This window comes from Notechis scutatus, chromosome 6 (genome assembly GCF_049901735.1).
Source record: "Notechis scutatus isolate UNSWTSFEM ecotype Mainland chromosome 6, rNotScu1.2, whole genome shotgun sequence".
In the NCBI taxonomy this organism is placed as follows: domain Eukaryota; kingdom Metazoa; phylum Chordata; class Lepidosauria; order Squamata; family Elapidae; genus Notechis; species Notechis scutatus.
In genome coordinates this window covers 8,963,525-8,988,190 of record NC_142014.1, presented here as the reverse complement: position 1 = coordinate 8,988,190, position 24,666 = coordinate 8,963,525, and the positions used below count along the sequence as shown (strand labels likewise).

The 24,666-nt window shown below is 37.9% G+C and overlaps 1 protein-coding gene across 9 annotated transcripts in view; it reads right to left on the bottom strand.

The window, feature by feature from the left end:
- Nucleotides 1–583: 583 nt before the first annotated feature.
- The window catches only part of ST7 (suppression of tumorigenicity 7), a 123,147-nt gene continuing 99,064 nt past the window's right edge, over nucleotides 584–24,666 (bottom strand). For 5 of the 9 annotated variants that reach the window (XM_087969320.1, XM_087969326.1, XM_087969325.1 and 2 more), the window contains exons 10-15: nucleotides 19,444–19,516; nucleotides 17,606–17,708; nucleotides 10,361–10,511; nucleotides 8,201–8,293; nucleotides 7,092–7,231; nucleotides 584–892 (exon numbers count right to left, since the gene is read on the bottom strand). In XM_087969320.1, coding sequence (XP_087825446.1) covers nucleotides 797–892; nucleotides 7,092–7,231; nucleotides 8,201–8,293; nucleotides 10,361–10,511; nucleotides 17,606–17,708; nucleotides 19,444–19,516 — 656 coding nt within the window. In that variant the 3' untranslated portion in view covers nucleotides 584–796. The remainder of the gene's footprint in view (nucleotides 893–7,091; nucleotides 7,232–8,200; nucleotides 8,294–10,360; nucleotides 10,512–17,605; nucleotides 17,709–19,443; nucleotides 19,517–24,666) is intronic. The other 4 variants (XM_087969321.1, XM_087969327.1, XM_087969323.1 and 1 more) reach the window with 2 other exon arrangements.

Below are 24,666 nucleotides of genomic sequence, written 5' to 3'. Positions count from 1 at the left end.
TCAACCATAACAACACAAGAGCACACAATAGATACAAACTCAAAGTAAACCGCACCAAACTTGATTGCAGGAAATACGACTTCAGCAATAAAGTGGTCAATGTCTGGAATACTCTACCCGACTCTGTAGTTTCTTCCCCAAACCCCAAAAACTTCAACCTTAGACTGCCTACTATTGACCTCACCCCTTTCCTAAGAGGTCTGTAGGGGCGTGCATAAGCGCACCAACGTGCCTACCGTCCCTGTCCTATTGTTTCTCTTATTCTTTTATTTTTCTTATATGTACCCATTTCATGTATTCACAACTATGTATACACTTATACTTATTATCTTGTAAACAATTGGCAAATCAAATCAAATAAATAAATAAATAAATAAATAAATAAATAAATAAATAAAAATAAATAACACTGTCCCTCTGACAGAGGTTTTCTTAGTTACATCCTTTCACCTCTTAAATCTGTCATTAGTTTCCCCATTCTGAAATATAACCTAGAAGGTGCACTATATTCCCCTACTTTGATAGTTTTAGTGCTCAATCATGACAATTCCTCCTGGAAGCTTGAAAAGGAAAGACCAAATGGTTGCCATACACAAAAGTTTATTTTTTGTTTTTGTTTTTTTGAAAGCAAAATAGAATCAAACATCAATGTATTTTGTACAACAAAAATGTATGATAACAGACAATTTATGAAGAGCTTAAAATGGGTTCTCTCCTAAAAGAGAAATCATGCTTTCTGGTAGTCAACAGGGAGTTGGCACAGAAAATACGGCAGTCATTGAAGAACTGTTTTCCTTCAGATCCTTGTTAGCTGATGCCACAGACTGGAGGGCAGGATGCTTTCCACTTTTTCCATCACAAAGTTCAAAGGAGCAAAGAGAGTACTAAGAAACTGCAAGAAAAGAGTTATGGTTATCTGATTTGTACCATTCAACCTAGTTTGGAATAACATAAGCTTTCATTTGAAATAATTTTTATATCTTTAGCAGATACATTTAAATCAATTAATATAGTATAAAGATTATTTAATCTTCAGAGCAAAACTTTGTCCTGATGACTTTTCTAGAGATAATATGCTACAAAAATTTATAGTTTAGATATAATTTGATGGATGATTTAAGCCCTTCAACTCACTGAGGATCTCTTTCCTGTTATGACTAGGTTTTCCAATACTCTGTTAGCCTCTCTAATGATTTTGTTTTAATCACGGGGACCACCAAATAAAACGAACTTTTAAGAATATGGTATGGGCTGGCCAGAAATTGAACTGATAATAAAAAATAACATTTGGTTAGATCCTAAAAGCAAGATACTGATAAGGCTGCATAAGGACATAAAAGTATGTCAGCCTCCCCCCCGCCTTTTTTTTTTTAACTGATCATTTATCACTAAAAGTGGAATGAAAGAGTAGCAAGAGCAGGACAAAATATATACTGGAATTCCCTTGCTAAGGTGGTAAGTCTGGATTTGTTTTACCTCCATTGAAACTGGTCCTTTAGTTTGCATTTTATCTGACTTATATTTCTTTACTGTGTTGTATTTTATCTCTTGATTCTATTATACATGATCTCATATATGTTCACAGATATATATTTTTTAATTATAAGCTGCCCAGACCTGTTAAGGAGTTGTCTGCTCTTGGGACTTCCGGTTTGGGCTTGTTTGGCAACGGACCAAAATCTGCGATTGTGCGTGGTTTTGATCTGTGCTCTCTGCTGGAGTGCCCCAAGCTGCTTGGATTCGGGGCTGAAGTCAACCCGGAGAGGTTGTGAAGAAGGGGGAGACCGCCAGTGGGGTTGAGGGGAGCCACATCTCTCCTCGGCTGGCCATTACTCCCTTTCCCAAAGGCGGTTGCAGCGGTGGTCAGAAATGGCCACCTCAAAGAAGAACCCGACTGGACAAGATTGTGCAGGAGGAAGTTTAAAGGAGAAAGTTTGACCGGGTTGAATGGAGAAAACATCTATTTAAGGTACCTGGAACTTGAATTACAAAGACTAATACTATCCCTGAAAAAGATTTTTAAAGTGGCAAAAGAGAAAGGGAAAGGAAAAAGAATTGGGGTTTTTTTTTCCTCTCACATTGACAGCTTTAATTGACTTTGAATGTTAAGAAGAAGAGATCTAAACAAGAAATTGATATTAATCCACTTTGACATTAACACGCTATTTTTAGCTGAAAATAGAGTGTCAAAGGGATAAAGATTCTTGGATAATTTAAAAATTTCAAAAAGAAAGAAAGCAGAGGGGGAAAAAGAGGGTGGAATCTGGAAAAATGGAGGAGACCACCTGGAAGGAAAAAGAATTGATAGTGGAATTTTAACAAGATCTGTAAAGGACACATTGTAGCTGAAACTTGGTTACAAGATAACAAAGCCCCTGGAAAGAAAGAAAAGAAGCTTTGGATTATTGGGTGATTCCTGGAATTTTGGATGGTGGATCCTAATGAAATGAAATAAAATCAATTGGGGGTTGCTTAAAAATCTTTAAAATGGCATCACTCCTTGGAGAGCTAAAGAACAAAAAGACTTTAAGAACAAAAAGAAGCACAAGAGGGAAGAGGATCTTTTGGCTTCGTATTTCAATTTTTAGAAATAGAGATTTTGAATTATGAAAAACAACAAGAAATGCTTGCAGAACAAGAAGGGCGGGACAAAGAAGAAGCCGTCTTCAATGACTAAGCAATTTTATGTGGGGTAAAAAAGGGAAAGGGGGAAAGGGAGTTAAAAACTTAAGACTTGAAACAACCAACCAAAAAAAAGAGTAATTTGAAAAGTAACTATAACATTAGGAAGAAGCAGAAGGGAGAATCAGAAAAGGGAATAAAAAGGAGAGGGAGAAGAAGAGGGGGAAGATGGAAAGGAAGTTATAAAGGACAGAAATAAGATATAGAGAAACAGGAAAAACCTACAAGAATTAAAGGTATAAGCCTATTTAAAAGACAGAGACTGGTTAAAAATTTAACTTAAAGAGAGGATTCTGCAAAGGTACATGAGATAGCATTGTTATACTACCGTAGAAATAGAAAAGAGTTAGAAAATATGATAGATGATTAAAGTGACATAAAATTGGCATTGATGTGTAATAGAATATTTGTTAGTAATTAAATGAAACAGGATAAGAGAATAAGTCAATGATTTTTTAAAAAGTATATAATTGAAATGAAAGATTTTTAATGAAATTTAATATCGGTTGACAGGATGAATTTGAATAATAATTGACTGTTAACTATTGTTTTGTTTTTTGTTTAAAGACAGTAAGGAATAAAATATGAAATATAGGTGATTAAAGTGAATGACAACTGATTATTAGGTAATGTTTCTTAAAAGATGGAAATATTTTAAATAAAAATGTAAAAAATTGCTATCAATATTAATGGCTGAGCTGAACTCGAATAGAATAATTATTTCATTTACTATTGTTATACATATATATACAGATTATATATATATATATATATATATATATATATATATATATATATATATATATATATATATAATCTGTATATATAAGTCTGTATGTGTATGTATTTGTGTGTGTGTGTGAGCGTGCATGTATGTGTATGTGTGTGTGTGTGTGTATATATATATATATATATATATATATATATATATATATATATATATATATATATATATATATATATATATATATATTATTCAGCTTTGTTCAGGTATTTTCCCACGGCATTATAGTGCTTTTAAAGTTGTAGCAACGTTTCAGCAGAATCTCATCTGCCATCATCAGGCTTCTGTATTGTGTTCGTCTATGAGTCAGACTTTCACAGCCGTTTCTGTTTTAAATTTGGTGCTAGCCTATGCTGTGCCAGAATGGTTTTTTCTTCATCCTGATTGGTGGGAGTCTTGGTCTGTGTTTATTTGAGTTTATCTGAGTTTGCTGTGTTCTGCTTGATTGGTGTTTCTAATATCTTCTGTCTGTTTTGTAGCGTTGTTTTTTTTGTCTTGATTGGCTGGCAACATTGTGTTTCCTGTATTGGAGGCTTTTAGTGCGGCTTGGCTTTGAGTAAACGGACGACTATCATTTATTAGGAAGCTAGGTTTCATCTGGGTGCCGGGAGGGGGCAGTTTGTGCCCAGGTGTTTGCTTGGCTTGTGGTGTGGAGATTTGTTTGTTTGTGAGTGCAGGCTTCCAAATAATTGACAGTCTGGTGGAGTCATCTCTTCTATTCATGCTTTCAGGTCTTTTTTCAATCTCTGGCTTCTCTGATAATTCTGTAGCTGGGGTTTTCTATAGTGGCTAGGGTTTTGGTTCCATTGAAGTTGATGCTATGACCTGTAGCTTCCATGTGTTGGACTAGTGAGGAAGTGTGTTCCAGCTTTTTTACTGCAGTTTTGTGTTCATCCAGGCGGGTACTTATTCTTCTATTGGTCTGTCTGATGTATGTGGCAGGGCATGATGTGCAGGGGACTTCATATATGCCTTGGTTTTCCAGGTCAATTTTGTCTTTGGGGTTTCTTAGGATGGCTGCTATATTTCTGTATATTCCACATACAAACCCATAAACACAGACCCAACCACATATCTGGAAAAAATAACCAAGAAGAAAATCATAACCAGCCACATGAGCAAAGAGATCCAACAGACGATCATCCCAAGAGAAAAATCTTCCAGATGCCCCAAACTATATGGCCTCCCAAAAATACACAAAGAAGGCATACCTCTCAGACCCATAGTGAGCTCCAGAGGAGCACCACTACAAAACCTAACCAAATACCAAGCAAAGCAGCTACAGCCCCATGCTGAAGCAGCAGCTTCACATGTACAAAACTCATACCAAATGATCAAAGAAATGATCAAAGATCTACACGTGGAACGAAAAGATCTGCTTGTAAGTTTCGACATGGTTTCACTATTCACTCAAGTCCCGATAAAAGAAAGTCTTGAAATCATCAAAAATAAATACCACCCACCCAAACACCTCATGGAACTAACAGAACACTGCTTAACCAACACATCTTTCATATACAAAAGACAAAGATACAAGCAAATTGAAGGACCCCTATGGGATCACCACTGTCACCCGTCATTGCAAACCTGTACATGGAAGAATTCAAATCCAGAGCCCTAGCCAATGCCACCCACAAACCCAAACTATGGTTAAGATACATAGATGACACATTTGTTATTTGGCCCCATGGAAAAGAAAACCTAAACAATTTCCTAACACACCAAAACAGCACACACCCCAAAATCAAATTCACCATGGAAACAGAAACAAACGACCATTCCTAGATGTACTAATCTGCAAAAAAACAGATGGCACACTAGGACACACCGTATACCAGAAGAAAACACACACCAACTGCTACCTCAATGCCCAATCCCACCACCACCCAGCACAGATAAACTCCGTGGCCAAAACACTAATTGCCAGAACCAAACGCCTGGCAGACAAGACACAAAGACTGAACTATGCACCCTGACTAAAGTACTGACAGCCAACGGCTTCCATAAAAGCAAAATCAGTGGCTTGATCCACAAAAAGACATAATGGAGACCTAGAAGATGAACAGACCTATGGAACAGCTGGCACAGCAGTAGGCTAGCACCAAATTTAAAACACAAATGGCTGTGAAAGTCTGACTCACAGACAAACACTATACAGAAGCCTGATGATGGCAGATGAGATTCTGCCGAAACGTTGCTACAACTTTAAAAGCACAACTATAATGACGTGGGAAAATACCCGAACAAAGCTGAATACCATACATATAAATACCCGCGAAAACTTAAGAAACTTAAGAAAACAAATCTATATATATATATATATATATGTTTTCTTAAGTTTTCGCAGGTTTTTATATGTATGATATTCATTATAGTTCTGCTTTTAAAGTTGTAGTGACGTTCGGCAGAATCTGCCATCATCAGGCTTGTGTATAGAAGCCTGATGATGTGTACACAAGCCTGATGATGGCAGATGAGATTCTGCCGAAATGTCACTACAACTTTAAAAGCAGAACTATAATGACATGGGAAAATACTCGAACAAAGCTGAATACCATACATACATACATACATACATACATACATACATACATGTGCGTGTGTGTGTTTTCAAGAACTTAGTGTGTATTTTTAAGGGAATGTACCAAGCAGAATTTGGTTGATAATAGTTATGTGTTATAAAATAGAGGTTAGAAAATGAATGTTATAACTGTAAAGGCATAATTTTAAACAAGATTTGAATGGATAATAATTAAAAGATACAACAGTATCTAGATACAACAGTATCTCCAATGTAGTAATTACAGGGGAAAATTTGTTTGATGAGAAAAGAAAATATGAAATTGTAAACAGGACAGACAAAAGTATAAAAATATTGATTAGAAAGATACTGAAAATTAGAAAAAGATATTTAATTGAACTTAGAAAGGAATGAGATAATTAAAATAAGGTTACATAAAGCAAGGAAAGGGAAAACTATTGAGAAAACTGTGAAAATAGTTATAAGATATGGATTAGAATACATAAGATGAATATGTAATTGAGTTTATGTCTGTATAGAGAAGTGATAACCCGGGAGCATGCTACTCTCAAAAAAAGATATTTTATTTGTATGTTTTGTGAAAACCCAAATAAAACTCTATAAAAAGAAGGAGTTGTCTGCTCTTAAAATCAAATTAAATGCAATAAATAGAAGTCTCACATTGAGAACTATTGACATGATGCCGGTTGTAAACATTCATTAATAATACCGTATGTGATCTTAACTATTCTTCCCATGTGTGAATATATCGTTTTAAATGCTCCCATCATAACACATTTAAAAAGTGGTATTGCTTCTTTGAATTAACCATCTATTTTATTCATTTCATTTGAAATATATTCTCGCATTGGAAGAAGAACCCTGACAACAGATTAGTAACATTCCAATTCAAATCACATTCCTCTAATTCACTGCTAAAATATAGTGACAAATAATGATTTGTAAAGGATAGTTGCCATATGGCAAAAAAAGAGAGAGAGAGCAACCATTGTGCTTGCTGATTAAAAATCCTGTTGCCCCATAATTTATTGACTCACCCCTCCCCTTGATCCATCAGAAATGAGTAAGTGACATGATACTCACTGCTTTTGCAAATACTCCCATTAGTTCTGGGAACTGGTGTGTCAGAAGGGCCAACATAGCTGTGAAAGAACATAGTCCAGCGGTGAACAGAATGAAGAATGGAAGCTCCTTCTTGGGGTAAACAGAGACTTCATGAAATGCTGCCAAGAAGATAAGGAAAAAAACAAGTGAAACACTTTTAAGCAGAATTACAGATTTTCAACCGATCTGGTGAAATTTCCTAAAATTATTTTATTATAAATCTCCATGATTCTTACAATTAATTTTATACTGTACTTGGTTTTATGCTGTTAATAATTAAATATCTTTTTTTCTTTTATTAAACTAAAAAAAATATGCATTAACAGAGTTAATAAAATAATACAACATCGAAGTACGAAAAGGAGAAGGGACCCTGGACTTAATCTGGAGAACAAAATAATAACTTCTGATTGTTATCCGAAGATGCTTAATCTAGTTTTTGCATGTTTTATTAATATAATACTAACTGATAGGTGTATCCTTTCACTAATGTTTTTTGCTTGTTTAACAAAGCAATACACACGCATACTTCATTGAATTTCTCTTCAACGAAGATAATTTCATATTAAAGATCCCAGCTTGAATCTCTTTTGTTACATTGTATAATTCTTGACTGAAGACTTGCAAGCTCAACCATGAACACATCAAAATAAATTCAGTTGCCTTCTTCACACTATATAATCAGTTTTTTTAATTTTAAAAAAATTGGGGCTTTTCAAAGTCTTACATGTTGCACAAACTGAAAACTCCAGGAACGAACATTTTTCTTTCCCAATCCAAGTTGCAAATAAAAACAGTTATGTCTAATTTTAATTCCAGGATAGCAAGAGTTTCTCTTCCAATTTTCAGTCTGGGAGTACTGATGAAAATGTCATAATGGGCTTGTAATCCAATTCAAACCTGGGTTGCTACATCTCAGGCAGCGTTAGATCTCTGTTCAAAACCAACTATTGATAACCCTAATATTCCATCCTGAGAATAACTGGATAAACTTATAGAGCAGAAACCTTCCTTGTTTATGAGCCAATTCATATAAGTTATTCTTGCTTATTTAAAGATAAAACCAGGGGGAAAAAAATCAAACTTACACGGAAGAAGTTCTCTATCTGCTGTTTCGGTACAAATGGGATAAGGATAAAAAAGGTGCCCTTTTTCCAAAGGATAAGGAATCATTCTGAAAGCTAAAGAAAAACAAGTTTTTGAAGATTGCAGAGTAACTTCCTGCAATTTAATAGATTCTAGAAGTTCGGCTTTCAATTCCCATAATCCCTAGTCAGATTGGTCAGTGCTTTGTTGAAATTAGGGGAATTTAAGTCCACTATACCTTTTAGTTAGGTAGAGTTCAATGCAGTGAAATCCAGTGAACTTTTGAACTTCTCTGAAGTTGCATATAGTAGAACCTCTGGCCACGGCCATAATTCGTTCCATAACTTTGGTGATTTCTTCATCTTCAGGAATTTCTAGGTCAGGGGTCATGTTTGATCGCCAACTGTGTATGTGCTCGTGACCAATTCAAAAATTTTGTGACTATTTTGGTCAGAACCTGATTTGGTCGTGGTCCAGAAGCGTTCATGACCAGAGGTTCTACTGCATAGTCCACCTTGTTCTGAATTGTTAATGTAATTTCCATCTGTTTATCTGTAATGGGCCACAAAGCATATTCCTATACAAATAAATTGAATCAATATATGGTAAGTTTTAAGAATTTTATTTTCCTGCCTTTAGAAGGAAAAAAATCTGTAAATTATATGGCCCTGTAAATAATATGGCAAAGCAGGATCATCAAAATATCTTAAACATGTCTATTGAAAAGTAAGTCCTATTAATTATATTAATTGTGATTTTACCCCCAGGAAAATATATATATACCCTCTAGTCTTTTAGTGGTGGTAGGTTTGTTTGGATTCTAAGAAGCATTTCATAGATGTTCTCACAAAATTATTGACATAGGAGGTGTGCCACTCTTATAAAACAGTTACCAAAGTTAGCATATCAAGTTATAAAACACCTTTCTCAGAAGCCAAACTAATTAAGTTAGAAAACAAAAAATTCTTTACTTAACAAGTGACAAATGTGAACTGAGCTCCAAAAACATGGATCTATAATACCCACAGTATCTACTTGCATCAAAAAGAAAAGACAAGATACAGAGTAATTCATCACTATCTCATCCACAGATAGATGACTTTACTTTTTTTCTAGGCGCATATCAAAATGAATCAGCGGTATACCCAGCAGTCTTATTTCTTGAATGTAGGTTACAAGGAATTCTAGAGATAAGGCTTTATTCTGCAGTATAGCAGCCTTCTCTTTAAAAATAACAAACAGCTTTAAATTGGAAAGTGTAAGAAATTAAAAGCTACTACAAACAAACATGCAAACGAATGGAAGCCATAAGTACTACAGGAAGATATGGAATAGTGTTAGGTAAAATGTGTTCTTCAGTGTGTTCTAGATCCCCTAGAATTAATATGTTGTAAATAATATGGAACCATAGATACCAGTCTGCTATTAAGCTTTTCCCACTAAAATGTACCTATTTGATGTAAACAAACATTAAAGCAATATTGCAAACATTCGTATTAGGGCTTCTAGTGTCAATCCCTCCCAATCCTAGAAAGACCATAACAAATTTAAAGTAACCTTAGAGAGGTGCAATACTTTTGCATTGCTGTGTACTCTGCATAACCATTTAGAAACAGGAAGTCTATGAAAGTGTGCATTCCCATTCCACAATATTTTTCAACTCGATCTGTTCTACAGGCTTGGTCATCCATGGAAGTCTTTCATCCAAGTACTATCCAAACGTGATGGTATTTATTTGAAGCTCAAAGCTTTAAAATTAAAGCTCAAAGTTGGTCAAATGCTGCTACCAGCTGGGCAGCTCCAGTAAGTGTTCCAATGTCTGGCACCAAACTGTACCATTATGTTTCATATGACTGTTGATCATTTGTGGAACTGCCATTATTCTACAAAATAAGCATTTTAGGCTGGAAATTTGCTTTGATTTGGAGATCTCCAATTTAATTTAGTAAACTTAAGGAAAGTCATCTAAACTTACTGACAATATTTTTCTATTGTCCAAATGACATCAATCTTATATTGTGTATAGTTTGTCAACTCATTTGGTCACCAAAGTTATGACTATACTGAAAAAGTAATTTATGACTGGCTCTTGAACTTCTGACTGTCTGTCCCTGGAGTCACGTGCTTCCTGTCATGCGCTTCTAAGAAAGTGAATTACTTACTGCCTTCCCACGTACAATGTAAGAGATTCAGAGCGCCCTCAACTCTTTTCCAATGCTGAAGATGAAAGAAAGCATACGCAATTGCTTCACTGTCACCTCGCTTCAAAATATGTTCAGGGGGTAATATTAAGCTTTTCATTTCTAGAAGATACTACAACAGAAAAACAGGAAGCATACAGTCATTATCCAGATATAAAAGGAAAAGATCATTATAACCCAACCACACAAGCCCTGAATATTGTTCAGCTGTAAAAGTTTTATTAAATCTAGATTTTTATCCATTGCTTTTGATAATAAATTGCTCATGTATCATAAATGCTAAAACATACCAGCAAATTGCAAGTACCATATTCTTCAGACTCTACAGATAGCAGAAAACAATACACAGCTATCTCCTTAAAAGGATACAGAAAAAGTTATGTTTGAAATCCAAAGCATTATCCAAAAAAAACTTTTGCACTGAGTTGATAAATGGAGTGTGTGAAATGGTATAATATAAGACATTGCAAGAACATACATTGGGTTAATAGTTTTCTACAAAATATAGATCAAGGTAAAATTATGCACACTGTCATATCTGCCCACAATCTGATCCCTTAGGAAAGAAAGACCCTTGACTCCCATTTGGTTGAAACGAAAGGTTCTTTTATTTAAAAAAAATGTTAGCTGCAGTAAAGTCAGGCTAGCATTTTTGGCAGCTCAAGCTTCACAGTCCCCGGGTTAATAATCCTTTTTATGGGGAAAGGTCCGGCGTATTTAGGCCCCAGTTTTTTGGATGGTTCTCTAGATTGTAAATTTGGTAGATAGATAGACCTTATCTCCCACTATAAAGTCCTTGGCTTAATGCACTTTTTATCCGCTTGTGTTTTATATGCTTCCGTTGCTTCATCCAAAGTTTTTCTCACTAGCAGCCAGGGATTCTGTAGTTGGGTGACCCACTCTTTTAGTGATGCAGATGTGGGGGATGTGCTGAAACAATATCAGGGATAGATACAAAGTCCTGTCCTGTGGCCACTTCATATGGAATGCTATTGTGTCCTGAGTTATTGTAGGTGACTCTCATGAAAGGCCTTCCAAATTAGTAATTAATGTAACACCTGAGATACTGCTCCAAGACCCCATTTGTATGTTCACAGGCACTATTAGTAGCCAGATGATGTGAGGACCTGAGCCCCTGAGTTGGTCCCCAAGAGGTTTAGGAAGTCCTGCCAAAAACCATGACATGAACTGGACCCTGCAATCTGAGATTATTCTTACTAGAGCACCATGCAGCCAGTAGACGTGCTGCACGAAAAGCTTAGCCAATGTGCAAGTGAAGGGGATTTTTTGACAGGGTCTTGTTTGGAAAACCAGTCAGTTATCATTCAAATTACTGTATTGCACAAGTTTTTAGACAGTCCTACTATAAAGTCCATCGATATCTCTTTCCATGGGGCTTTTAGGTTCTGCTACTGGCTGGAGAATCCCTGGTGTCTTCCCTTGTCACCTCTTGGCGGAGGCACAGATAGGGCAGCTAGCTCCATAACTCTCTATGTCCTTCTTCAGTGATGGCCACCAAAATTGCCGCTGGATAAGCTGTAGGCTTTTTACGAAGCCGAAGTGTCCCACCACTTTTGAATCATAGCTTTTTTGTAGAATCATTCACCGTTGACTCTGGGATGTATAGCTTGGACCCTCCTCAAGCTAGACCATCTTACGTTGTACATTCACCCTTAATGCATTTGATACCATTTCTTTTTCTCCAAACTGCCTTTGGATCATTGGCTATTTCTGGTTTTGTTTTGGCCTGTGTCTGGGAAGTGACTACCGTTTGCCTGGACTGCCCTAATCACCTCCGGCTTTGAACGATTGTATTCCAGCAGCCTGGAAAAAGCATCTATTAGGAAGGTTTCCCCACCTGGAGGAAGCGGTTAAAGTACTGAGCCCAACGTACTTGTTTGGGACATAAATTCAGGGGTAGGATGGTGTTAGAGCCTCCAGATTCTTATGGTCAGTCCATACTTCAAATGGGTTGTTTTTTCCCGCTAGAAAATGTCTCCAAGTTACGAGAGCCCAGTGCATCACATAGGCTTCCTTCTCCAAAACCGCCTATCTCCACTCTGTCTCATTAAACTTTTTATGGAAGTGTGGGTGCATGACTGTAGGATCCCCTGCTCATTTTCCTGCAGAAGAACCGTGCCCGCTGCTATATCATTGGCGTCAGCATGAATGATGAAGGGAACATTGGGATCTGGATGTTTCAGCACTGGCTCCGCCGCGAACAGGTGCTAAAGCTTTCCGAATGTGGCTTGACATCCCATAGTCCATTTAAGTGGCTGGCTGGGCTTGAGGCTTTCTCTCCCCTTTTGTCTTTAGCAGGTTGATGACGGGGAGGGCTATCTGGGCAAATGAGGGAATGAATTGGTGGTAAAAGTTCGCAAATCCCAGGAAGCTTTTGTAGTTGCTTCTGGGTGCAGGGAGGAGCCCACTCGAGCACTGCCCACACCTTCTCAGGGTCCAACTCTATCCCTTCATGGGAAATGTGGTAGCCCAGATAATCAATTTTACTCTGGTGAAATCTATATTTGGATAGCTTGGCGTATAGTTTTGCCGCTCAAAGCTCTGACTAGTTTTTCATGCTCTGCCATTGTCTCAATGTAGATTAAAACATCCTCCAGGTAAACTAGCTCTCCCTTATGCAGGTGTTCATGTAGCACTTTGTTTATCAGCTGCATGATCACAAAAGGGGATCCTTGCAGTCCAAAAGGGAGGACTCAGAATTGGAAATGTCCTAAGTGGCAATTGAAAGCTGTTTCCCACTCATCCCCCTTATGGGTACTTTAAGTTGTCTGAATCTCATTTGCAGTTTCTCAACCAGGGAAAGGTTAACCAGACATCTGGTGCACCCCAAGTCCAAGAGGTCTCTTAGATTCCCTTTGCACCCCAAGGATTTAACCAGCAGTTCTATGAGGATGGTCACTGGGTTGACTGGGTGACTTACCAAGGATCATCATTGTAGGTTTATTTGTTTACTGCTGGACTGTCCACTGGGCCAGTCGGAATTCTCTCACCAACCTTGGGGGATGGGGTTCACTCTACAACCTCTACACCAGGGGTGTCCAACCTTGGCAACTTGAAGACTTGTGGACTTCTGGGAGTTGAAGTCCACAAGTCTTCAAGTTGCCAAGGTTGGACACCCCTGGTCTACACCCTTCAGATCTGTCTTGTGGGTTCTCTGGCGGTTTTGCCAATTTTTTTGGCAAGACTCACAATTGCCTTCTGGGTTGGGTATGCAACCCGGCAGTTGGAAGCTCCGTGCCTCTCCTTCCCGCACCTGAAGCAACCAGCAAATCATCGGTATGGACTCTGCTCGCCTGCCAACAGTTTCAGAGCCTTTTGTTTCAAAGAGGGATGTTCACTACCCATGGCTCAGCCAGTATTTGGATTGAGCCAGGTCAATTTCCACTTCTGCTAGGACATATCAGCCATGGAGGTTGCGGGGGGAGGTTTCCTGAAGGTACAGGTGTTGTAGACCTTGTTGCTTAACCCCTCTTAGAAGCATCTGAACCATCTTCCCGCCAATCAGTCAACAGGCCAGGTTATGAAAATCTTGGGTGTATTCGGCCTCTCCCCCGTGCCCTTGGATGATGGTTTTTATGTGATCTCTGGCTTTTCAATTGGCTAAGGCAGTGATGGATAACCTTTTCATCCTCACGTGCCTAAAGTGCACATGTGTGCGCATGTGCGCACGCATGCATGCCTGCACCCATAATACAATGCATGCATGACCCCCCCCCTGGCCCATGTGACCCCCCCGTGCCCCGCCATTGCGCATGCATGGCAGATACCTAACAATCAGCTGGCTGGCGGGAGGCACGCATGCATGCGCAGCGGACCTGATCTGGGGCGACAGCTTGTGGGCCAGCAGAAATAGCTCCACATGCCACTTCCGACACATGTGCCATAGGTTTGCCATCACGGGGCTAAGGAATCTTCGAAGCTCTTCCAAAGGCGGCCATGAAGTAATCCCAAGTTTCTCAGTTCTGAGGTATCATTGTGAAGGTGATGGTCCATTCAGCTGTTATCCCCTCCAATGCTATGGTCACACACCACACCTTGGCCTCTTTGATGGGTTATTTTTGGACCATACTCTTACATGTATCTCCAGACATGTGCTAGGAAGAACTTTACAAACTCTGTTGAACCTTATGCCCAGAGCTGGTGTCTTGCTGCTGCTGCTACTAAAGTCAGGTCAGGCTAGGCTGCAGGGTCAGATGCCAGAACATCTGCCACTGCTATGGCGCCCATTGCTGCCACCGTTGCTCCATCATTCACTGTAACTGGAGTTGGTTGATTAGCAGGGTGTGCTAAGGCCAGGGCTTATGCTTTGAGGCTGCCAAAAGCCCCCTCAGGAACTTTATGGCTTGCTCCAGCATCCAGTCCTCTCAATCCAGCTCGCCTGCAATGGGTTCTTCCTCCAACTCTTCCAGATCTACTCCAGGTCTCCTGCCAGCAGATGCCATGGCTCCCATGGGTGAACGTCACGTGGGCTTCTCTTCTGACTCTTTCTTTTTTCACAATCTCAAGGGACCATGGCTGCAGTAAAATCAGGCTAGCTCTGGGTTTCCTGTGATCAAAAAATACAGAAAAGTTTCCCCTAATCTAATCCCCCCACCTCGTGTCTTCAGCCAATCAGAACTCGTTAATGAGTTTTGAGAATGCTGAGATGTTTTGAGATAATTCACATTCTTTCTCAGAGTGCCTGGCCTTGGATACTCTTACAAACTGGTTCCAAACTTTGACTTCTCACCACATATTCTCAGTGTACTTGCTGCTTTTTTTTTTTTAAGCAAATTTTATTAATTTCAAAGACAAACAAATCATCATCAACCATTACATATTTGAACCTTTTTCCATTATAAATTTTACAAGTCAGATAAAACCTTATTTTATACAATACAATTCTATTTTAAGCCATTTCCATATGAGCATACAAATACCTCTTATCCAATTTCTCTTTACTTCTCTTTACTCTTATTCAATTTCGCTATTATTATTTCATCTATTTCTTTCTGACTTGGTTACCATTATTCTCATTCTGTATTTCTACAAGGTTTTATTAATACTCTCAAATACATAAACACACAACAAACAAACATATAAAAAATCTTTTAGGAAAGTAACTTGGCCCCAGGTACCTCACTTTATATGGGCTTCAATTATATTCATGCTCATCTTACATATCATTACCTATTTTGTTTACCATTCTATATCTTCTATATAAACTTCTCCACACATTTCACTCTTCATAATTCTATCTTATTTAATCCATCTTAATTTAAATCATTATATTTGTATCTTTTGCCCATTCTTTATTATCCCTCTATCTCATTCCTTATAATGAAAAAAAAAGAATTTCTCCTGAAATCACTAATCAGAGTATGATGCCTTTCTATCCTCCCCTAAATTAATTAGATTAACATTTAAAATAACACCTAATACCCAATCTGATTCTGCTTGGTACATTCTATCTACTATTTTTTTTTTTTAATAATAATAAAAACGGAGTAATAAATCCAAAATGATTAAATACATAGATAAATAATAAATCTAAATATTAAATTATAACATTCCCATTGCCTTTTCAAAAAACAAATGCTACTATAATAGTTTTATAATAACGTCAATACCATAGTCATATTAAACTCTTTAATTAAAACTCAATATTCTAAACATTCCCTTTAATATTTTATTAAATTTGTATTAGAAATAGAAAATTAGAATGGTTTAAGAGTTAATAAGAAATTAAAATGTTGAAATGTTTAATAATGATTGATTTTAAAATTTAATAAAATAGTATACTTGCTGCTTATATATACAATATGCAGTATGTCACTCATTCCCACAGCACCAGGTGGTTTATAGAGATGTAATATCTTAACATAACCTGACATATTAACATGCACAAAACTTGAAAAGTTCTGGGTGAGAAGACATGTTTTGAGTCTTCTTCTAAACTATGTTATGGACCAAATACAGAAAAAAAAAAATAGTGTTAATGAAGCACAGAAATTTCCCTCTTCTTTTTGCAGTATGAAGGCCAGCATGAAAATGCAAGTAATTTCTAAGTTAAGAATAAGGGCATATAAAAGGAACAACAAACAAACCTTTTAAGGACAGCTTTACAAGTAAAATTCAGAACAACTCACATTGTGAAATTCTGACTCTTACTTATGTAACATGAATAATGAAGCAGAGGTTTTAAATTAACATTTTGACATTCTAGTTGAATTGACAATCTACCTAATGGAGTTTTACATTCTGATTAAAAGAACAAGGAAATGGGGGGGGGAAAGGATTAGTCATCCCTTATAAAAAGACTTAATAGCTAAAGCAGGAAAGTCCCATAAAAGGTTTGAAAGAAGAGGAGGAACCCAAGAAGTATTACTCAAATTCAAAAAATAGATCCTGAGGTTGAAAAAGATCTGTGGGAAGATTTGGGCACCTGTAATTCGTGCAACAGAGCAACAAGGGTACAAACAGACCTGGCAGATTTGCATTACAGAAGAAAAAGAAAAAAAAATACAATCGCACAGAGATTATTTACAATATATAAGTCAAGCAGGGGAGTTTACACATGCTGGCCCAATGCAAAAACTTCAGCATCAAGCAAATCTCACCTAGAAACATTAGATAAATGCTTTATTACTACAAACACAATCTTTATTAAACAAAGTAATTCACATTTTAGCTGTAACAATAGCCATCCAAAAGAGGATGGAATCCAGTTCATGCCAAAATCTTGAGAATGGAGAGATTTGTGATCTTGAAAGTCCTCTAAACACCTCCAAATCCAAAATATTTTGAGCAATTAAAATAAAACTTCATTTCTGATCCTATGATTATTAAAACAAAGTCATATCTTTCCCTGGCTACATCCTCCTTATTTTGCCAAAGTTCCTCTCTGAAAAGTTACTTATTACGACTTTAACTTTCAATAATGGTGGATGATAGGATGCAACTATCAGGTTGTATTTTCTTATCTCTATTGCACTCTTTAAATCTTATTAGTATTATAAACTTATAAAATCAATTATGAATGAGAAGAAAAGATGACCAAAGATGGAAGCAAAAGAGAATTTTGTTTTAAGTGACTGGATGGGATTTTTTTTTCATAGGAGAAGACACCATTTGACATATAAGTTGCTTACTTAAATTCATTTTGATTCTTATACCAAATAGTACTAGAGATTCATAACAACTCACTTTTGGCACATGTGGATTAAATTCTACTGCTCTATGAATAGCTTCCACTGCATTCATTTCTGCTGTGCTGAGACCTCTTCTTGAAGCTGCCTCTGGAGAAAATCTATACAGAACGAAGAGAAGAGAAGCATGCAGATGAATTTTGGCGTCGCAAAGAAGCAAAAAAGGAAGAACTAAGTCAAAAGGGTCTTAGCTCTTACCAAACCTCCATGGCAAAACAAACAAACATCCAAACATCTAAATTATAGAGATATTAAAAATCCCAGCAGAAGTCAAAAGCTTGTTTGAAATTTATCTTGATCATGTTCAAGCAGTCCACGTTCTATTTCTGTCTGCCTGCTAATCTATATTTATTCTATGTGTTTGCTTTTAAAATCTCCGGGCTGGAGCGGGGCGTGGGAAGATGTAAGTGGGGGGAGGGGGAAAACCCAGTCAATTGATAAATTACATTTTAGGATGGCTTCGGGACTTCTCAACCCAATGCCGTTGAGACAAGTTGAGTTGAAAGCCTGGTGCAGCAGCAGTAGCAGGAGAGCTGTCCCCAGCTGCATCCATTCCTGACCGTGTACCCAAACTGAGGGCAAATATGATCTGCCCCAGAGAGTGGAAGATGGGGAGAAAAATACCCAGACCATGCAATCTCTTTCTCACCTTACACCCCACGGCTAACTCCATAGCTGTACTTGGCAGGCAGCCACCACAGGGAAAGCTGTGACAAACCTAGCCCTGCCCTCCCAAGCTGGAGTCGCTGTGTAGGGCGGAAAGATGTTGCAGTTGGTACTGGCGATCTACAGGACAAAAAAAGAATGAAAGGAAAAAAAAAAATTACTCAGGTCTTGAAGTGCACATTACGCTACAATAGCAAACTCTCTGGAAAAAAAAGCAGGAAGGAAAGCCGACTTTCCCATGCGGCCTGCTCCACACCCACTCGGCTGAATTCAGAAAGCATGGCAACGGCGGGATGTCTACTGCTTGGGATTGGCTCACTTCCACCTCTGATCAGACCCTGGCTCGGGTCCGGTGCTGTGCTTCGACAGCAACCATATGACAGGGCCAGATACCTTTCAGAGCTGCACACAATTATGTTTTTTACATACAAGTTAAAAGGACATCGTTTGCCTGCCAGGAATTCTTATGCAGTAAGCACCTGGTCTATCTGCCTCACATAAAGTTTAGCCCCTTCCCAGTCCAACACCACGTTTATTGTTCTGCTGGTAAAACTACATTGCCAGAATGACATTTATAGCATTCAAAATTCTGTTGCTTGCAGAAAGAAAGCAGCTAACTGGTGTGTGTGTTTTTTCCCAATTAAACAATATGGAAATTCATTGTATCCATTCTTGGTACCCTGTTTCTCCAATAATACGGCCTCCCCCAATAGGAAGTCCCAGCATGTTTTATAGGCATGAAATGAAATTAAGCCCCTCCCCCCAAATTAAGGCCTATATTAAAACATGCGAAATGGGGAGGATTGGTGGGGGGGCTTGCCGTTAGGAAGTACTTTTGTTGCACACCCAGATATGGTGCTGCCTGCGTTGACCCCAATACGAAGTGCCCCACCAATGCCGAGGTCAACATCCAAGCCGTCGCCACCTGCCCACCCAAAGATGCAAGGGAGGGGGAATTAAGTCACCCCCGAAAAGACGGCCTAGCCGTTTTTTCGGGGCTCAAAAAAAAAATAAGACCCGGCCTTATTATATGAGAAACACGGTAGTATATTGCAGACTTATGACAGGCTTAATGCTTTCCTGCCAGGATGAATAATCTTCAACTATGAAAAATATTTTGCCATATTTAACAAGTAAAATTTGAGCAGGCAGGAATTCTTAAAGACTTACTTGTCAGAGACAGCTCTGGCTTTGAGAAGGGCAGCTGTGTAGCATATTGTTGCTGATTTTGGTAAACTTATATCTGTTGGAAAGAAAAGAAACATAAGAATATATGATTCTTCCATGTCTGCACTGAGGAGGGATCATTTCAAGTGGACAGCTAAAGAAAATAAAAAAGGATAAAGAATAAGACATAGACAGCTATCAATACTCAGTAGAAGTTAATTCGATGAAATGGGAACATCTATTGTGAACTATCAGAAAATCAAAATCATGGCATTTGCCTAAAAGGCCCCAAAATCACTCTTGGAGGATGGATGGCAATAAATTTGAGCAGGTTTCCTGTTTTGGAAATCTGGGTTTAGCCCTACATTCTGACAATACTGAGAATCCCTATGGCGACTATATTGCTGATAATGCTTAAAAGGAGTTCACCTACTATGTTTAAATTCTTCAGGAAAAGAGGTGACCATGACATTTCTACAGCATTCAAATTATTTAAAGTCAAGCCAATAGCACCACCAGCTGGGTCCCTTTTCTAATTTTGCACCAGTAGAACTTGTCAAGTCCAAATTCCTAAGATCAGTTCTTCAAGCTCCAAAATGTATTTCTAATGCTACCTTGAGGCTAAAGACAGGCCTCTTGAAAGTAGAGGCCGGAGTGTGGGCAACCATATCAACTGCTGGCTTATAAGATCGATTTTTCCTCATGGCCTTGCCCCACTAACTATGAGGAATTTTTTTCAGTCCACATGGAAAAAGACTGAGACATCTAAAATCACCTATTTGGGGGTTTCTCCAGGTCTTCTACTCGGTATCGGACAAGGCTGTCAAACTCCTGGCCCACGGGCCAGATGCATCATGCACTGGCCACGCCCGGTTTAGCAAAAGGGAAAAAAGTTCCAATACATCATGTGACACCACCGTGACGATGTGAGTTTGATAGCCCTGGTGTAGGACATGATTGGGCCAAAACTCTCATCAAACAACATATAGCAGGCACAGAGCTGGACCTTACTAAATGCTAAGGTACGTAGTATGAATATATTTTGCCAGGTACTTTTTAAAAATTACACAGTTTGTTGATTTATAAATAATGCTTATCCAGTAACCAGTTACCATTCCAGTCTTCCTCAACACAGAGCACACAATTTCCATCCAGTGCAGGCAAAGGAAAACACCAAATTTGGGAATGCTGCAGCATTGTATTTATCTTTCCATAACATGAATCCACAATTTTCAGATGCCTTATGGATGAAAGACACTAGGTAATAAATGTTTGTTGCTCCTGCATGTGGTATCTTTCTATATAACGTACTGTAGCCTACTTGAAATATCAACAGTGTACACGAACCAGTGTACATTGATATATAAAGCTAAGGTTTCCATTCTTTGGTTTCTCTATCCTTGGTCATTCTTCCCAGGGATGACTCAAGACACTGGAAGTTGGAAGAATAACTTGAAGCAACAATCCATGCCTAGGTTAGGTGGATAAGGGCTCAGATTCCTTCATCTATGACTTCTTTAAACTAAGATGCATATCCTTCTCCATCTTATGAAATTATATATAAATTCACAGAAAAAATGTAATATATTTAGCATGATTGTGGTTTAAGTATAGTCTCCATTAGTAAACTGTTCTTAAGGTTATTTTGGAATTTAAGAGGAGTAATGTACTTTAAAGCTTGTTGGCATCTGTGGGGCATGTGCAGATATCTCCAGAGACAAAAGTGGGGGGAAAAAACAGCCAGAGAAGCAAGCAGAAGTCAATCAATAGACCTCTTTCCCATTTACCAAAATAGAATGTGCTTAATCAATCTCAAACCATTGGTACTTAGAAGATTTGGTCTTTGAATCAAACCATCCAATTCGTGCATCCAAACTGCTGTAACTTCACTGCTGCTGCCCTTATTATTTATTTAACCAATTGATATTCTGCTCTTTTCATATTCACAGCAAGTAGACAAGACAAATGGCCATTTACCATCATCAAATTCCTAAAAGTCAGGCAAACACAAAAGATAAAAATAAAGAAACAGAGAGAAGAAGCAAATAGTTTCCTGGTTCAGAATTCAAATCCCATAGCCAACGCTACCAAACATTACACAAAACAGCCTACTCTATGGCATCCCTTGACATTTAATAGAACAGTGTCTGAACTACATTCAGTAACCTGATGAGCACCCTCACCTGCCTCACTAAGCAAACAAGCAAATACCCAGTCAAGTTTTAGGTTTTCAAGACTCCATGAAAAAAATGATTCACTGATATTCAAAAATACACATCCAAAGTTAATTTTCTTATTTATTCTATTTGCAAACCAAGCATTATATACATTTATGCATTGTAATAATTTTAATCTGGGACACCAGATTGCTGAAACCTGCATATTTTTGCACAACATATAGATTAGGGGTGTCAAACTCAAGGCCTGTGGGCCACCCTGGAAACAGCCCACAGAGTGCTTAGATCTGGCCCGCGAGGCCACCCTGGAAACAGCCAAGGACCAGCCTGTAGTGCCTCTGCCAGTGAAAACGGAGCTCGGGAGGGCCGCGGGCAAAAAGCTCCCTTTTCATTGGCAGAGGGTTGTAGGAGACCGGCACAGACTAAAATGGAGCTTGGAAGCCTGTTTTCACTAGCAGAGCCCTTGGGCCACCACAGGTGCCCCTGACACGAGTGATGTCGAGTGATGTCGAGCTGGCCACATCCACCCTGCGCCCCCTGGGGTCTAATGCGGCCCTCAATGAAATTGAGTTTGACCCCACCCCCCCAGGTATAGATGGTGGTCCACTTTGCAAATGGGGTGAGGAAAAAACTGTTCTTTGTTGAATCAGAGATCAGAAATAACTGATTTATACATTTCTGAACATTAGCTGCTGAGAAAAAAATAAAATGAGGGAACTCTTCTGGTCTTTTTTACTGGCTGGCCATCGTAGTAAACAAAACGCTGAATTTGAATTCTTTGCAGTTGGAATGTTGTATCAGAGACACCAGAAGCAACATCTGTTGTAACTTTATATTCATCCTACACAACTCTTATACTGATATCTGGACTGCAAAAAAATCGTATGACCTATAAAAACTAAGCAAAATTGGGGTTTCAATCTCTTTTTGCTGCCATCAAGTGGTTGCCTATAATCTGATAGACCTAATATTTTAAATGTTTTAGATTATCCATGTTATGCTGCTGCTTAGTAGTATAATTCCCAATCGGGGAGCCCAAAGCCTCCCTTATGTCTACTATCTTGTAATAATTTTAATTTTATTCGTGTTTTTTTTCCCTAGCCAAACAAATTTCATTATTATTTTATTCAGTTCTTTGAAGAATTTCTTTTCTAATTTTATCAGTGCTGTTTGAAAAAGAAATAAAATTTTGGGTAGGATATTCATTTTGAGTGTAGCAATTCTTCTGTGATAGTTGTAATTTCCCCCAATTGTCCAAATCTTTTTTTATTTGTAATAGCAGTTTGTTATAACTATCTTCTTTTATTGATGAACATTTTGCTGTCAGCCAAATTCCAAGATATTTTACTTTCTTAACTATCTGTATTTCCAATTTTTCCTTTAGATCTTTTTACGTATTATGGGTGAGATTTTTGGTTATTATTTTTGTCTTATCTTTATTTACTGCTACTTTGCCAAATTTTTCTATTTTTTGTATTAATTTATTCCCTGTTTCTAGAAATTCCTCTATAATAAATAGCAAATCATCTGCAAAGGCCTGGACTTTGTATACTTCCTCTTTTATTTTTAGGCCTTTTATGTCTAATGTGTGATATAATACTTCTAGCAATAGTATACATAATAGGGGCAAAAGTGGCCATTCCTGTCTTACACCTTTGGTTATATTTTTTTCTGTTAATTCCCCATTTATTACTATTTTTGCTGTTTGGGTGGAGTAAATTACGCTTATCATCCCCACAAATTTTTCCCCAAAATTCATAGTGTTTAGTTCAGTGGTGGGATTCAAATTTTTTTACTACCGGTTCTGTGGGCGTGGCTTGGGGGCGCGTGGCAGGGGAAGGATACTATAAAATCTCCAGTCAGAGGTGGGATTTGCTGGTTCTCTGAACTACTCAAATTTCCGCTACCGGTTCTCCAGAACTGGTCAGAACCTGCTGAATACCACCTCTGATTTAGTTGGTGAATAAGAAACCACCAATTTAAATTATCAAATGCTTTTTGGGCGTCCAGAAATATCAGCACAGCTTGTTTCACTGGGTGAGCTTCGTAAAATTCCAGTACATTCATAATCATTCCAGTGTTATTTCTCAACTGTCTTTTTGGTAGAAACCCGTTTTGGTCTACATTTATAATTTCGCTTAATAATTGTTTGGTTCTTTCTGCAATTATAGTGGCAAATATTTTATAGTCAGAATTTAGTAGCGAGATAGGTCTGTAGTTTTTGATTTGCTGGTTATCTGCCTCTTCCTTTAAGATTAGCATAATGTACGCTTCTGTATTTGGACCCTTTTTAGATGAGTTTCATGCTAGGATATCTTACCAAGAATGCACAAATTGTTCTAATGGGTGATATATAGCAAGATTCCAATCCTCTTCAACCTCACAGTTGCGTTTTGTCACATCCATTACAAAATCATTTTGAACTGTCTCTGGGAGTAGAAAAGGAAGCATAGTGTTATAGTTTATCTGGGACCTGTTTCAGTTGGTAGTGATGGGAAGGGAGAGGTCAAGTCTAAAAGGTACTGAAAGTATGTAACTTTCTCTGCTCCATAGTTTAAGCAGCAGTGGCAAGTGATTCATCAACACAGGGTGAAATATCATGATACCCATTGCTCATCTCAATTTCAGGCCAAACAGAATATATGGGATTGTCAGGATCTGGATAGGAATGAACAGATTCTGGGTTACTTCCTGCAAGATGGAGATGCCATAGGTTCAGAGGTCAATGAGCCATTAGTCATGGATTGGATTGGTTCCCTCGTTTTAAATTACTCTACAACCTGGAAGTCTTCTTCAACTCTCAACTCTTGCTTATTGAGATAGTGGCATTGTGATTAAAATGGTGATGATAGGAGGTTGTTTTGCAGCATATTAACTATTCATATTGCAACTGTAAGATATGGTGATCTTTATTATATAATTGGAGTATATGTCCTCAGAGCTGTCTATGAATAAAAATGGCTTGCAAACCCATGAAATAAATAGGTAGCATGAATTTATTAAATTTTAAAATCAGAGTTTACTAAATCTGACGCTTCTAGTCCACTGT